General features: G+C 32.9%; 1 protein-coding gene across 4 annotated transcripts in view; it reads right to left on the bottom strand.

Moving 5' to 3' along the window:
- Positions 1–2,525: 2,525 nt before the first annotated feature.
- Positions 2,526–14,353, bottom strand: part of IP3K1 (inositol-trisphosphate 3-kinase-like protein) — a 56,183-nt gene continuing 44,355 nt past the window's right edge. The window contains exons 1-5 of one of the 4 annotated variants that reach the window (XM_077446557.1): positions 5,517–5,793; positions 4,026–4,199; positions 3,666–3,938; positions 2,966–3,541; positions 2,528–2,878 (exon numbers count right to left, since the gene is read on the bottom strand). In XM_077446557.1, the coding sequence (XP_077302683.1) occupies positions 2,816–2,878; positions 2,966–3,541; positions 3,666–3,938; positions 4,026–4,199; positions 5,517–5,573 (1,143 nt within the window). In that variant the 5' untranslated portion in view covers positions 5,574–5,793 and the 3' untranslated portion in view covers positions 2,528–2,815. Of the gene's footprint in view, positions 2,879–2,965; positions 3,542–3,665; positions 3,939–4,025; positions 4,200–4,319; positions 4,646–5,516; positions 5,794–14,353 lie in introns of those variants that run through there. The other 3 variants (XM_077446556.1, XM_077446555.1, XM_077446554.1) reach the window with 3 other exon arrangements.

Here is a 14,353-nt window from a genome sequence, read left to right as displayed (position 1 = left end):
TAATGCTGCTGGTCACACGTGGATATCTTTGATTCCAGGTCGATCGTTTCCTATCAGAGTTTGCCAATTTTTCTGATTTCATTGTTGAAACGGTTCCTGCATTAAATTGGCTAAAAACAATCCTACCTACCATGTCTACACCAGCTGAGTATGATTAATGTATAATAAAATTTATGTACAGGTTTGAAATTCAGACATGTCTCGTTAACTTTGAGTAATTCAGCGACTTATGTAATAAAAATCCTGCACCAGAGAAATGTAATATTAATAGAAGTGGCTTTAGGTGTTCTTTTGTTGTCAAGTGACATTCTGTCCACGGACAGATCTAAATAATTTTAGCATCAGTCGTATTTGACGCTTGGTGCTCGACGTATGTCCGATAAAAACTTCTCTGTTTGTTTATATTACTCGCAAGATGGGAAAACATCGGTAAAAATTGCACAATACATTCAAAAACACACAATAAACAACATGGGATACATTTTTATAAGTAAATTGATCCGATTGTATTCCGTGCGATGTAGCGTATTTATAGAGACGTACCGCGTAAAATTGACAACAATTATTTATTCGTAAGGGCCCCTCTATTCTTATTACATCTCTCTGTGCTGCACTGTTTGTAATTGGCCAGGAAAGCACACTCCAGGGCGAATCATAGGAATAGTAATATCTTATCTGAGCAAATTGAATGTATCCACGAAAAAATACCATATAAAAGGATAGCCAACCGGAGTACAAAATGTACAATTAAAAAAAATATATATATGTCAGTATGCAAAGTATTCGATATGTTATTGTTTGAAAAAAGATGGTTGATTTAATAGAAATTACTTATTTTATAAGAATTCTGATGTATGTACGCGTGTTAGTTGAATAGCAATTAGGTTTCTTCACAAAAATGATGTAATGTACATAACAGTGCTCTCATACAAAATTTACATATCTTAGACGAACTGAATGCAAACAGACATTTATTATTATGTATAACAGAGATTTTTGACCTTTTTTTTTACACCTGTGAACCGTTGAAAATTTTGTGTATTTCCAGTTGACGTCAGCAACATTAAATTACTTACTGAAATTTGGAAAAATTTCTACATCTTGTACGTGATTTTCTATCTCTTGTACGTGATTGACCCAAAGAGCCAGCTTCTATTTTAACGCAAGTCTGGTGGAAAAATATTTGTGCAAAAACATTAAGAATATTAAGAACACTTAATATTCATAGCTCAACTACAAATTTCAAACAACACCTTCACTATGTTATTCGTCATACCCAATAGGTAAATTTTTGCAGACATGCAGTTGAAATCCACCAATGTACAATATATGTATGTATGTGTAACTTTAAATTTTTTTTTATTTAGTAAATTAACGAAAATATAAATCAGTTAGTATGGCAACACAAATCAAACTTTTACTTATTTTAAAACAATTTAAATACACATTTGGTGTTTTTGATCAGTTCATATATATTTAAATAGTTTATGAGCAGATCTAACAACGAAACTCTAAATGTATTTAGCTGATTACTTTTTCGTAGACCTACCTACCTATGTAAGTTCTGCAAAAGTAATTCAATCCCATACGAGGATATTTTGATTACTACAAATAGGTACTAGGCTAGACTTGGTATCTTTGTATAATATAAAAATTTTGGAATCTATTAAATTCATAGCATCTAGTGTTGCTACCTCTAAGGTTTCGACCCGGAGTCTCCAGGTTTCAGCTAATCGTATCTGGACTCTGGGTTTGAGTGTTATTTCTCCGGTTGTATAGTAAAACCCCCACAAAATTTTGTATATTAGAAATTCATTACTTTAACTTAGCGAATTTAATCTTTAAGAACTAAAGGAATCTTGGGCGCATATCTCGTGTACGAAATGTTCGACAATATCGTGTTACTGATATGAAGAAGGTATATGTACATAAAGGCTATTGATTACTTGGTAAAATTTTGAAAACAGCGCATTCAAATTTTTTTCAGTAATTAATCTTACGAACGAAAATTTGAAATATCAAGATTTTTTAGATGCTGCAAAATATGTAAATGTAGAATTAGATGCTGATAAATTATGATGATATGACTGCCTTTTTAAAAAAATATGATTCCTTCATTAAATCGCTTGATTTGCCTGCTGAAAAAATTGGATAAAACATTGCGCATTCCTATGTTTTCACCGAATATTATTTTATATTATTTCGAAATATGATTTATGGCAACCCTAATAACAGCAAACAGTATATTGTTGCTATGACTTCTTTTTATTTTATTATTGAAATTTGTTTTTAAAAAATATGTGAAGTTATACATATTTGCAATTCAAGTTTCAATATATTATCTGTACAGATTGGATCCTTTTTACCAAACATCATCTATTTTTATGTGTTTGTCAAAAAATCATTCTTTTTATGCTTTTTTAATTCAATATTAATATTTCATTATAACAAAACAGTTGAATTGAATTTAAATTTCATACTTTGTGTGTTTGGATGACAATATTGTGTAATAATAAAACGAAACAGTAATTTCTTTCACAATTTTATTTCAGTTTAGATTAAAAATAGGACTAGAATTTTCGATTACATACAAAAATTATAATTACTTTTAATATAACACATAAATGCAATTTCTCCTCTTTATACAAAAAGATCGATGGTTATGAGATTCTCCTGATAAACCTCCCGACACACAACGTTCTTTTCCGTTCCTTCGAAAGAAGTCTTCGACATTCTTGAAGACCGGTTTCAGAGTCAACTTCGAAATTTGGAAGTCTTCAGCTTCACACAGATTTAAAACCGTGTTGAAATATATTCAACGTTCCACAATCGGTGATGCATTTTCCATTGGACTATCTAACTTTACAGTTTCCATTATCTGTAAAATAAAATGCACACATTAATAATCACATAAAAATATAAATAAATAACAAATGAGTAAATGTCAATATAAAATAAAAATTACCTTAATGAGTCTGTCCATTCCGAAAAGAAACCCTTCTTCATAGTTGCCTTGCTTCCAAGGGGTTCTGTGAGTGACAAAAATGCCTTCAGGTACAGCTTGTGTCTTTGCAAAATCAATCAACCACGCTCCAATGGAATTCTCATCAAATATTAAAAATATACTACTTCCAATAACTTCGTGAGTCTTGAAATATTCACACTGTTCAAAGTACGATCTGATCTCCTTCAATCTCTTCACAATTTTTTGTCTAATATGACTACGACCACCTAAGAACTTAGCCATAGTTGCCATGACTTGTTCTTCACTTTTAATCCTCTTCAGATCGTTGATAGGTGGTTCTCCCGGCATTTTGATACCCTCAATGCGAAATCCTTCACTGTTTGTGGAAGATTGCTGCTCTCTAAATTGCATATAGCGAAGTTTCGTAACAGCACGTGCAGCATGCTCCAGCTCGGTAGGCGCATTGGGATCAACAGCTATCATCTTCTCATACAGATCTGAACGAGCGGTGGTTTTAGACACTTCAGTCTCTAAAAATGTTCTAGCTCCCATTTTGATATCCATTACGTGAGGATCCTGAAAAAATCAAAAGAATATGATAAGTATTGAAAAACGAAACGAAACAAATAAATTATAATACAGTACAAATATTTACAATTAGGAAATATATACATAGATTTTATGAAAGAATTTTAATTACCTCAAAACCATGCAAGAGATCCTGCAATTCAATGAATTTATCTCCTCGATATTCCACTTCCCTATAATAACGAGGAATAGCATTTTGCATGTGTGGACAAGCTGAAAGGGCCTCGTATGCACATCGCTCGGCATCTTCACTGCCGACACGCCTTTTCCATACGGTTCCGGGGCCGGCCGGAGCCAAACTGTCAGGATGTCCAGATAATTGAAACCATTGCGCTCGGCCTTTCAACAATACGTCACTCGCCGGAGCGGTCAGTTCCAAAGCATTCTATATTTAGAAAAAAATAAAAAATTAGTACAAATATAACATAAATTGTTCTAATAGTATTTGTTAATAGGTATGTTAATAACTTACAATTGCTAAATATTGCAGTCTTTCTGACGGTAGATTTGACGGGGCAGAGTTGACTAGTCCAGAGCCGTTCTTCCAACGTTTCAATGCTGATATTGTAGTACCATCGTTGCGTGACACCGAAAGACCACTTTGTGATTTCCATTTTTCATCGCACTTCTCGGGTGCTGGAGTAGTCTGCAAAGAAAAAATAAATCAATAAGTAATGAGTAAAATCAATGACTTCAATTGTAATACTTCTCTAACGTGACAATATTACAATACGTTGGAGTGTTTGAGCAAAAATGAAAATTATACCATTGTCAGTGTTAGAAATGCAAACAACACCAAATATCCTTGTACGAGTAGTGTTAATAGGTTGAAAATAGCCGGCAATGCGATAAAATTACATACATTCATAAATAGGTGTTATAATGTGCTAACAATGGAATAAATACACAATGGAAACTTTTTCCAAATGTGAATGACGCGACGATGAAAGTATGGCGATTTATTATTAAAGTGCACAATTTAAGGATTGCTTCAATACTTTCTGATAATATTAATCCTTTTTGCGCGAAAAAATTTACTCGATAGTCAATTTGACAGTTGAAACGTCAGTGCGCGAAAACACGTGTCACAATGAAATGACATTGTGCGCATGCGCGCACCCTTAACCCTTAAATGCTGATTAACATACTCTTAACATAATTTTATTGTCATATCTTTTGTCGATAGGACTTGCTTAATTTTTTTTTAATATTCAAATATCAATATTATAATTATATTTACTAAAAAAATGTGCATAAATATTTTTAATAATAAAATTTCGATGAATAATGTTGAATATGATAATTCATCTAATATATAATTTCGAAAGAGACTTTGTAACTATGTAAGTTTTGGGTGGGAGCATCGAAAACAAATCAAAGCTTCTATGACGATGATATCGATATCGTTGATTATTATATTTGTTTCGATTCAAATAAATTTAATAAAAAAACAAATTAATTTTTACTATTACATGTTTAAGCTGTTTATATTACAAATACCGAGCGAAGCCGGGTAAAACTACTAGTATACAATAAACATAAACTTACATTTATTTTTATATGATTTTAATTTATTAAATCAAAATGATGTGACATTATAAACTGCACACAATTAGCTATAATTCCATTTGAAATAAAAAAAATGGTATATAAAGATGGCGGCATTCAAATTTGAATACTTTCGGGCGCGAATTTCATTGAGTTCTTATTTGTTAATATAAAAAGGACACTTTTTTGCAATGTTATGAATGGGTAAATTGATCGCTTTATAAACGCAAGCTTTCTAAAAACCGACGCACAGCGCGACCTCCGAATTAAAAATTAACGCAGGGTCAAACGAACCAGCTTCCTGGTGAACCCAACAACAAAACGCCCCGTCAAAAGTTTCACTTTGTGCGTTTTTCCTATCACTGACTATATAATCGAAATTAAAATGAAAATAATCGTCGTGTTAGATCCGTACCAAGCTTCTGTAGGGCAAACGGCGCACCAGGGCAGACACGGCACTGCTGACAGTCATGATGATCAAACGAAGACGAGCAGGTATTCCGATCGAGTAAAAAATTCAACTCCGATAATAACACAATCGAAGGAAACACTATGTTTGCAGTTTGCTAGTACGACCCAACACTTCGGCACACAAATGGCGACTGGTCGCCATGTTGTGCGATTCTTACTTATAAGCCAAAAGCCACTTTCCCACAACGCAAGCAATGACGTCAATCGCCAACCAGGCCTGTATCGCCTCCACAACCACAAACGTGCAGGGACTTTCAATTGTTTGAAACAGACGGGTACACAAAAATTGACGTAAAAAGTCTTCCTAAAACAACAATCAAATTCCATAGTCACACACACACACACACGATGAATAATAAAATTGCAACACGGCTAAAATGCGATCCACATATAATATTAAAAACGCTCAAATCATAATAAATAATGTAATTGTATGTTTATTTTTTTTTTTAATAAAACAATGAATACGTATTGAACTGATCATTCCAGTTTACTATATGTTTTTGGAGTAAATGAAGGACAAACATATAAAGAATCATTTTAAAAGTTTGCTTTATAAGTATTAAATTGCTTTATAAGTATAAAAATGCTTTATAAGTTAATGATATTTATGTATTATAAAATATCAGCATACACAATTTAGAATTTTAAACAATTATATTTATTACACACTAGTTGTTTTACCCGGCTTCGCTCAGTATTTGTAATATAAACAGTTTAAACATGGCGAATATTCATTTGTTTATTTATGTATTAGAATCGAAAAAAATATATATCGAATCGTCATAGAAACTTCGATTTGTTTTCGATGTTACCTATTTATATACTTACATACTTACATATAAAGTTTCTTTCGAAATTATATATTAGATTATTGAAATTTAAAAGAATTAGTACGTTTAGATAAATATAATTCAGATAATTAAATTTAGAAAACCAAATTAATAATTCAGAAAACCAAACCTTATAAAGTGAAAATTTTGCGAAATATCATCACGGAAAAAACGTATATTTTTGACTTTTAAAATTCGCTAAATAATCATACGTACGTGTTTTAAAGCATTTAAAAATTACAATCAATACGAAAAACATCTGACTATTGATTCCAATACTCACTTTTGGCATAGTAATACTAGATTTTGAGTCAAAATACTGTAAAAGCCAAAAAACTGTTAAAATTGCGATTTTTTTAACGCTTATATAAGTTATATCTCATCAACAAAATGAAACATAGAAAAATCATTGTCATATTCGAATTTAGTGAATCAAACTTAGTAAAGATTGATAAGCCTCCCCTCTGGTAATTTTTTTTTGTTGTTGCTCAGTGTAATCAATACAGGTTTCATAAAATTTATGAGTTGCATCTTTTATTAAAAATTTCAGCGTTATTTAAAAATTTTTAACGATAGTCGATATAACATAATAAAGGGCGAAGGGGCAAATTTGGAAAATAAATAAATCTAAAGGACAGGGCAGTGAAATAAAGGACTGTCCTCTTAAATAGCGGACGTACATAATATGGTCAGCGTAGGTATTGGTAATGTAAACCTTATACATACATATGTTATAAAAAGATAAATTTCCACAAACCACAACCAAAAGAATATTCCAGACTTATAGGGATATGTTTAGGTACATATATTTTACATTTATCGATAAATTATTTATTTAAAAACAAATATAGATATGTTAACTTCGAGCTATATCAGTTACAGCCGTACCCACATTGGTTTTGCGGTGAACAGATTAGTTATCAACAATGATACTATTCATAATAATAAAACCGTAAAATTTATAAAAAAAAAGAGATAAAAAAGATTCCATTGACTTTTTGAACTCAAAGAATTTTCAACTTTAAATATTACTTCAATATTTTCTCCTTCACGCTTACTTGCATTTAATCAAGTCGTATTCACGTTAAACCGCATATATAAATTTGAATAGAATTTTACAATCATAATACGCACTTGCATAGATATGTATGACAGAATTTCTACAAATTCCAAACCAATATACGCTACGGACTGTAAATACTTATATATTTATATTTATTTTACATATATTTTTATTATTATTCAAAAGACACGCTCACAAGCCACATTACGTGCGCACTTACCAGTTTAAAATTAAATTTGCATTTAAATTTTTATTTTTAATCGCGATAAGAACAGAATAATATTTTTGCCTTTTAATTTATCGAAAATTCAACAAGAATCGAGAAGCCTACGGGCTAAACTTACATGCACTTTTCCTCTAACATTAACAGCTGCAAGATCCAAATGTGAAATTTTCTAATTATAAACATTTTATAATTGCAAATTATACGCGTAAGTGGAAACATTGTAATACTCTGCGAATGTAATTAGTAACAAACGCACATTTGGATCGCACACGCGGATAGTATTTACTGAAGGCACGTCATTAAACACCGAAAAAAGTACACATTAAATGACAGGTATACCGACAAACAACTGTGTAACAGTATTTCCACAATACTAATGTTTAGGATATGTATGCACATGTCATTCAAATTTATTATAATATAATGCAAACAGCTGAAAAAACCATACGTACGTATACGTGAATTATAATATTGGTTTTCCAAAATGAAATCATTTTGACTAGATCTATTAAGCAGAACTCGTTGAATTAATATTCTGTGATAAGAGATAAAATCCCTCATAAAAATAACTCACAGTGTAAACGCTGTCTAAAATGTGTACACACATTTAAGATTGAAACACGAATAGCTCAATCGGTAGTGTTCTACTTATGATCAAAAAGTTCGGGTACAAATCCTAAAAAAAGTCAAAAAACATATTCAAATATTCAAAAGGAGAATACGAGGAATCTGATTTTTTATAATGTCTAAATATTTTATAGATAGAAAAATGAAAATATATAAAACATGCATACATATACGGACGAGCAATCACGACTCTACATATGTAGATAAAAAGGTAATCGTCTATTACTAAGATAAGCAACGCATTCGTGTGGCGTTTTGCTAGAATTTAACATGAAGCACTTTTCAACGAACATTTATAGATGACAAATATTCAATTCAACAATTTTATTAATGGTAAGATTTGATCTGATTTTAGAAACGAACGCAGTTTTCTGAGACACGAATTTTCCCAGTACGTATGTACGTACACAGTTTCACCTTGCGCCAATCACTTCTGACAACTTTAAAATGACGGAAGTGTGACGTATTTTCACTACGAGTATACACTAGACAAATTTTAATCAGCAAATTCTTATCAGTGAAAATCAGACTGGTTGAACTAACGAAATTGACAAGATTTTATTCAAACTCCTTCGCACATACATACATGCATACCACTGAGTCCACTGAAATGTACAATATAAATGACTCAATATCAATAAAAACTAAATATACAGCAACGTAATTAAAAAGAAACATCACTGTATTTAATTTGAATTGAATCAATCATTGCAACGATACATCAATGCAATACTATTCAAGAATGCAATTGAAGCCATAAGCTCTCGCGCGGCAATACCGTTATTTGAATCACTTTAATAATTATAATTAGTATAATGCAATTATGTGGAATCCACATGGAGCAAATTGATATCTAGTGATTGAGAAAGTTCAAAAAGCATTTCTTCATTTCCTATATAGAAAAACGTATGAGCATTACCCATATCTCTACCCTAAGTCTTTCCTTTTAGGCATGCTTGGGTATAATTCCCTTGAACTTCTCATTGATTCGTTTTGTTCTCCAGCATCTACGTGGGAATACGTCATGCCTGTCATTGCTGGTACAGTTGGGACTTTATATCCCTAATAATTATATGCGTAGTAGTCATCATCATTAGATGGTTAACTCCTGCCGCACACTTCCTTGTCGGATGGCTCCTATTCCAAGAGCTATCCGACTTCTAAATGAAATTGTTGCTGCTGTGCCTGAATGTGATATTTTCCACAATGAGCGTAAGTTATCGGAGATTATTCTAAACTATTTGTCTGATAGTCTACGCTCATCATTATTTTGATAATTGGATATGATGTATGAATAGAATTTTAAACTTCTCTCTCTGCCATTTGGGCCTCGCGGGGATGTTTTGTATTTCCTGCTGCTTCTTATATCTATGTATATTGGTGCTAGCCGTAGATGCAAGAAATTCCCTACTATCTATTTTGTTATTTGATATTTTTACTTTTTCTGCTATTTAATATTGTTTTTAATGATTATGTATAAATCTCTGTATATTTTTGACCGTTGAGGCGAATTAAGGACTTATGTAATGCTTCACAATGGTCCAAACTTAAACTTAAACGAATAAGTATGTATGCAAGACTTTGAAAAGAAAATATTCAGAAAGAGGAAGACTCACCGCGAAGAGTCATCGCTTGCGAATAAGGTTTTATGAAAACCGTGATGGTTAGTCATCATAGGAAATTCGTCACGAAGATGAATGGAGCGTCGCGTTGACGTGGTTTAAGCGCGCATACGTGGAAAGTTGGCCAATTTCAGTAAAAATCCAGGATGCGATAAAACTTCTGATATCGCAGATGATAGCATGTGCGTCACGCGGATTATGCAGAAGATCCTGCAGAGGCACTTGATAAAACCAAATTGGCAGATTGGACCGGTCGTGGAAGCGGTGAAAGACTTCCACCGCCGATTTACATGTGCCTAATTTGCGTCACAGAAACTAAACCGGTGTCCGCGTGACGTCAGCGCGAGGAGATCGTGATCTGAGGCACCTTGAGGACTTGGATCAAAAGGAAACTGGCTCGATCGAAAACACGGCACGTTTTGCCATTCTCATCTGCCGATTAAACTCGATGGCGAATTAGCACGCGGGACTTTGTTTACGCGCTCAGTTAGTGAAACGTCAAATAGAAAAAAATATATCCACGTGATGAAATCGAGTAGCTCTGTGTAAACCAACAATTAGCGAACGCTAAAAAAAGACAAGAATGCTCGTAATTGGTCAGAATTGGTCAGTTGTTGTGAAGGAGCTGGTTTCGTTGTGAGTAGGAGTCTGTTTACTCAAAAGTGTTTAGATACCACGGTGAATCCAATACCAAAAGTCAATATTGATTGAATTTTACTACAGGTACCTGCCAGATTTTTTTTTACGTTTAAACCGTGTGAAATTTTCATCTGATGTGTAAATTTCAAATGTGTATGTTTGCTTATTGCATACCTACATACATACATACATAAGCATATGTATTCTTCTTCTTCGTTTGCTCAATGCAAACTTCTTCTTCGTCGTGGTCATTGATGTCTTCTTGCATTTGATTGACGATCTGCCTCCACTCCTGCCAGTTCTGTGCCAGTTGAAGGGTCGATCCCGTCAGTTCTTTGATTTGGTCTGACCATCTCTTGGGGGACCGTCCTCTCGCTCACCTTCCCTTCAGCGTTCTGGTGACCACCAACCTATCCAGACTCTTAACATCCTTCCTGGTCATATAGAGTAAGTAGGACAGAACCCTTTTCCTACATGTTGTGGAGAGTCTATCAAAGGCTGTCAGCTCTTTGAGGATGGGGATGTTCGTGCGCTTGCGCAGTATTCGCTTCCAACACCACATTTCAATGTCCTTTTCTCTCTTTTTCAGGGTCCATGTTTCGAGTCTATACAATGCAATGGGAACACCAAAGATTGCACCAGCTGTATTTTCGTTCTTCTCTCGAGAGAGCGGTTCTTCCATATTTTTATCAGACGGATATCCGAATTGGCATCCTCTTTCCCTAGAGATTAAGGCACTTAGGTAGATAAAGTCGTCGACTTCCTTATATACATATAATACTACAATACCATACCATACTACTATTCCCGATATTTTAAAACTCCTATCCTTTAACAATCTTTCTGTCAGGCGACGACTCACTGATGCTACATAATTTTTAAGCTCCTATAAATGGTTTCCTTGATTGTCCCGATTTACTGAGTAAGGTTGGTTTCAGCATCCTAGTTATGTAGGTATTATATACACGTTGCACTCTTTTCACTTAATCCTTTCAAAACCAATTCGCTAAAATATTCTTATCTATATATTTAACGGGGAGCTGAATGACATTGATCTATTCGATATTTCTTTGCATCAATTCAGGACTGCCATCAGGAGAGTCTTGACTGATTGATCCATTTTCTATTTCTATTATATAATCTTTATCCAATATCATATCACTTTATGTTTAGTTATGTACTATTATATTTAGTCATGTTTTAGATTTATTCTTTTCTTTTTCGTTTGTTTGTCTTTGTGTACCATTTTATGTAATTTGTAAAATCTATAATTGAGCTCAGATGTTATTTTATTTTGTTACATTTATTCTTTATTCTTATGCATTTCTACATGTGTTGTCTGTTGATTTTTCAATAAATAAATAAATAATACAACGGGGATCAGCAGAGATCACACCAGACAGATTTTCATTTTCCCGCTATAGAACGGTTTTTTCATATATTTTCAAACTGATGATTTCAGATTGGCATCCTCCCCTTGAGATAATGGCACCTAGGTAAATAAAATCGTTGGTTTCCAATCATAATATTTTAATGCATTGAACTGTAATAGAGACTCGAATCTGTCAACGAAGGGGATTTTTACTTTATTTAGTTTGGTAAACCATTGTTGTTTCTGTTTAAAGCACTGTATAAAAGACTACTGTATTATCATCAAAAGAAAAATCACGGAGAAGTCATCAAAGACACTAAAAGACAAATAATCTGCTCAAAACTTTACTAATATTACATATTAATGCAAAAACGAATTTCATACTTTTGTAAAAACAGTCGATTATATTCAACGGTAAAAAAATAAGAAAAATTGCAGTATATGTATGTACGCCATAACAATGCTATTATATTTAATCGTGCGGAAACATAATTTCACTCAATCAGAACAATGTTGACCGGCATCCGTCGAAATGATTCATCGCGACGGAAGTCATCTCCTCATTTCCCGGAGGCTACAAATTGATTTGCACAGTAGCATTGTGTCGAAAATGGCTAATTAGCAAATACATACACGACGGACTGAAAACGTCATTCCACTTTTACCTTGACAATATAATAGACGATCAGTGCATCGGTAAGTAGATAGGAATTGTTCATAAACACACGTACGCAAAACACTGAAGATGATCTTTCAAGGTGAAACACGGATGCAAACCATGCGCAAAGTTGCAATATGCAATATGGAACAGCACTTGATCTTTCAGAGCAAGTGCCGATTCTGATCTGTCCCCGGTTGCAACAACGCGTGAGGAGACTTCGACTGATTCCAATCATCGAGGCCACGAGCTGAAAGCGAGATTTAAAGTTTTCCATAATACACGTGCTATTAAATTTAAATTGGTAATGGGATTTTTGCAATTCAACAGTTTAGTGTTGACAGTGCGTTAACGATTGACGTCAACGAATTTCCAAGAATGCATTGTGCATTCGTTAATGGGTCACTCGCACTGAAAAGGTTTTCTAATTAATTATTCAATGTACCCGAAAAATAAGGGAAAAGGGTAACTGCCAACATCCTGCCCTTTGTAACATATAAGTACATAAATATGTACATAAGTTGATTAGAGACGTTTCGTGCGGTTTGTTTCATGCTTTGAAACTATTTGGAACAAAAATAACAAAAGTATTAATACTCATGCATATGCGAAAAAATAGCGTACTAAAAGAACAATGCCTCGAGATAAATAAGGCAAACTAAAAATAAACTCAGTGAAAAAAAAAATCGAAAAATTATAGATTACGAATGTTTAGAAATTCTATAAAAATTTACAAACAACGATTTAAAATTCAAATGCAATAAATACATGCCATAATGCATGATTGGATTCTATTGGAAAAATCTATGTACATATATACAGTGTAGATAAAATGTATTGTCATATAATCAAATGTGTACGATTTACTAAACCGTTTTTAATGCATCTATTCTATACTAACAATAAAATAAAAACGTAATAAGAATACAAATATGTTTAAAAGCGTGATTAGGAGATGATGTCTGATTTACTTACACGTACATAAATCAGTAATATTATGTGCATAAATAAGTTACAAAAAAAGTGAGGATCAGAAACTAATAATTTTGATGTGTTTTTCAGTACAATGTATTCAATTTAGCACACTTGTGTCAACTTTTGTTAGTACACATGTCGATCCGAAATCAAACACACCATCTACCTGTTGTTTGTACATATTTAGGGGCCATCATACATATAATAAGGTCTATGGAAAAAAAATGAAAATGCTTTGTGTGGAAGTATTTTCCGATAGGTGAAGGCTATTTGGAAAAGCCATTGTCGCGTGCCTAAGCGACAATTCGATAAGACACTTGTTGTTTGCATTGAAAAGTGACCCTTTTGACCCTAATGGGACTTGCGTCAAACGGACTATATTCATTTGGTAAAAGTTTCAATGACGACATCTTCTACATACAATGAGAAGCCAAAGTTTCGCAAATATCTTAGGTTAGTAAAGTAACATACATATGTATACCAACAACAATCAATCAGCAAAAAGCTTATCAATCAAAAGTGATGTATAATATCGATTTAATATAAAATGTGGGTCAAATTTCTGATTTTTTGACAAAATTTGACTTAAATATATGTATGTATATACTTTCATCTTGATATTTTCCATTAAAAACTAAAAAAATATATGAAAATGTAGAGCGAATTCTACATATTTCATCATCATCATTCACAACCACTCGCCATCCACTACTGCACTAGCGGATTCAGAAAATGGCCAAGCGGTGGGCCATTCAAATTAAAAAAA

Source organism: Arctopsyche grandis, chromosome 3 (genome assembly GCF_051622035.1).
Source record: "Arctopsyche grandis isolate Sample6627 chromosome 3, ASM5162203v2, whole genome shotgun sequence".
NCBI lineage: Eukaryota > Metazoa > Arthropoda > Insecta > Trichoptera > Hydropsychidae > Arctopsyche > Arctopsyche grandis.
Note: the sequence above shows the minus strand (reverse complement) of the source record. Positions and strands in the feature narration are given on the sequence as shown.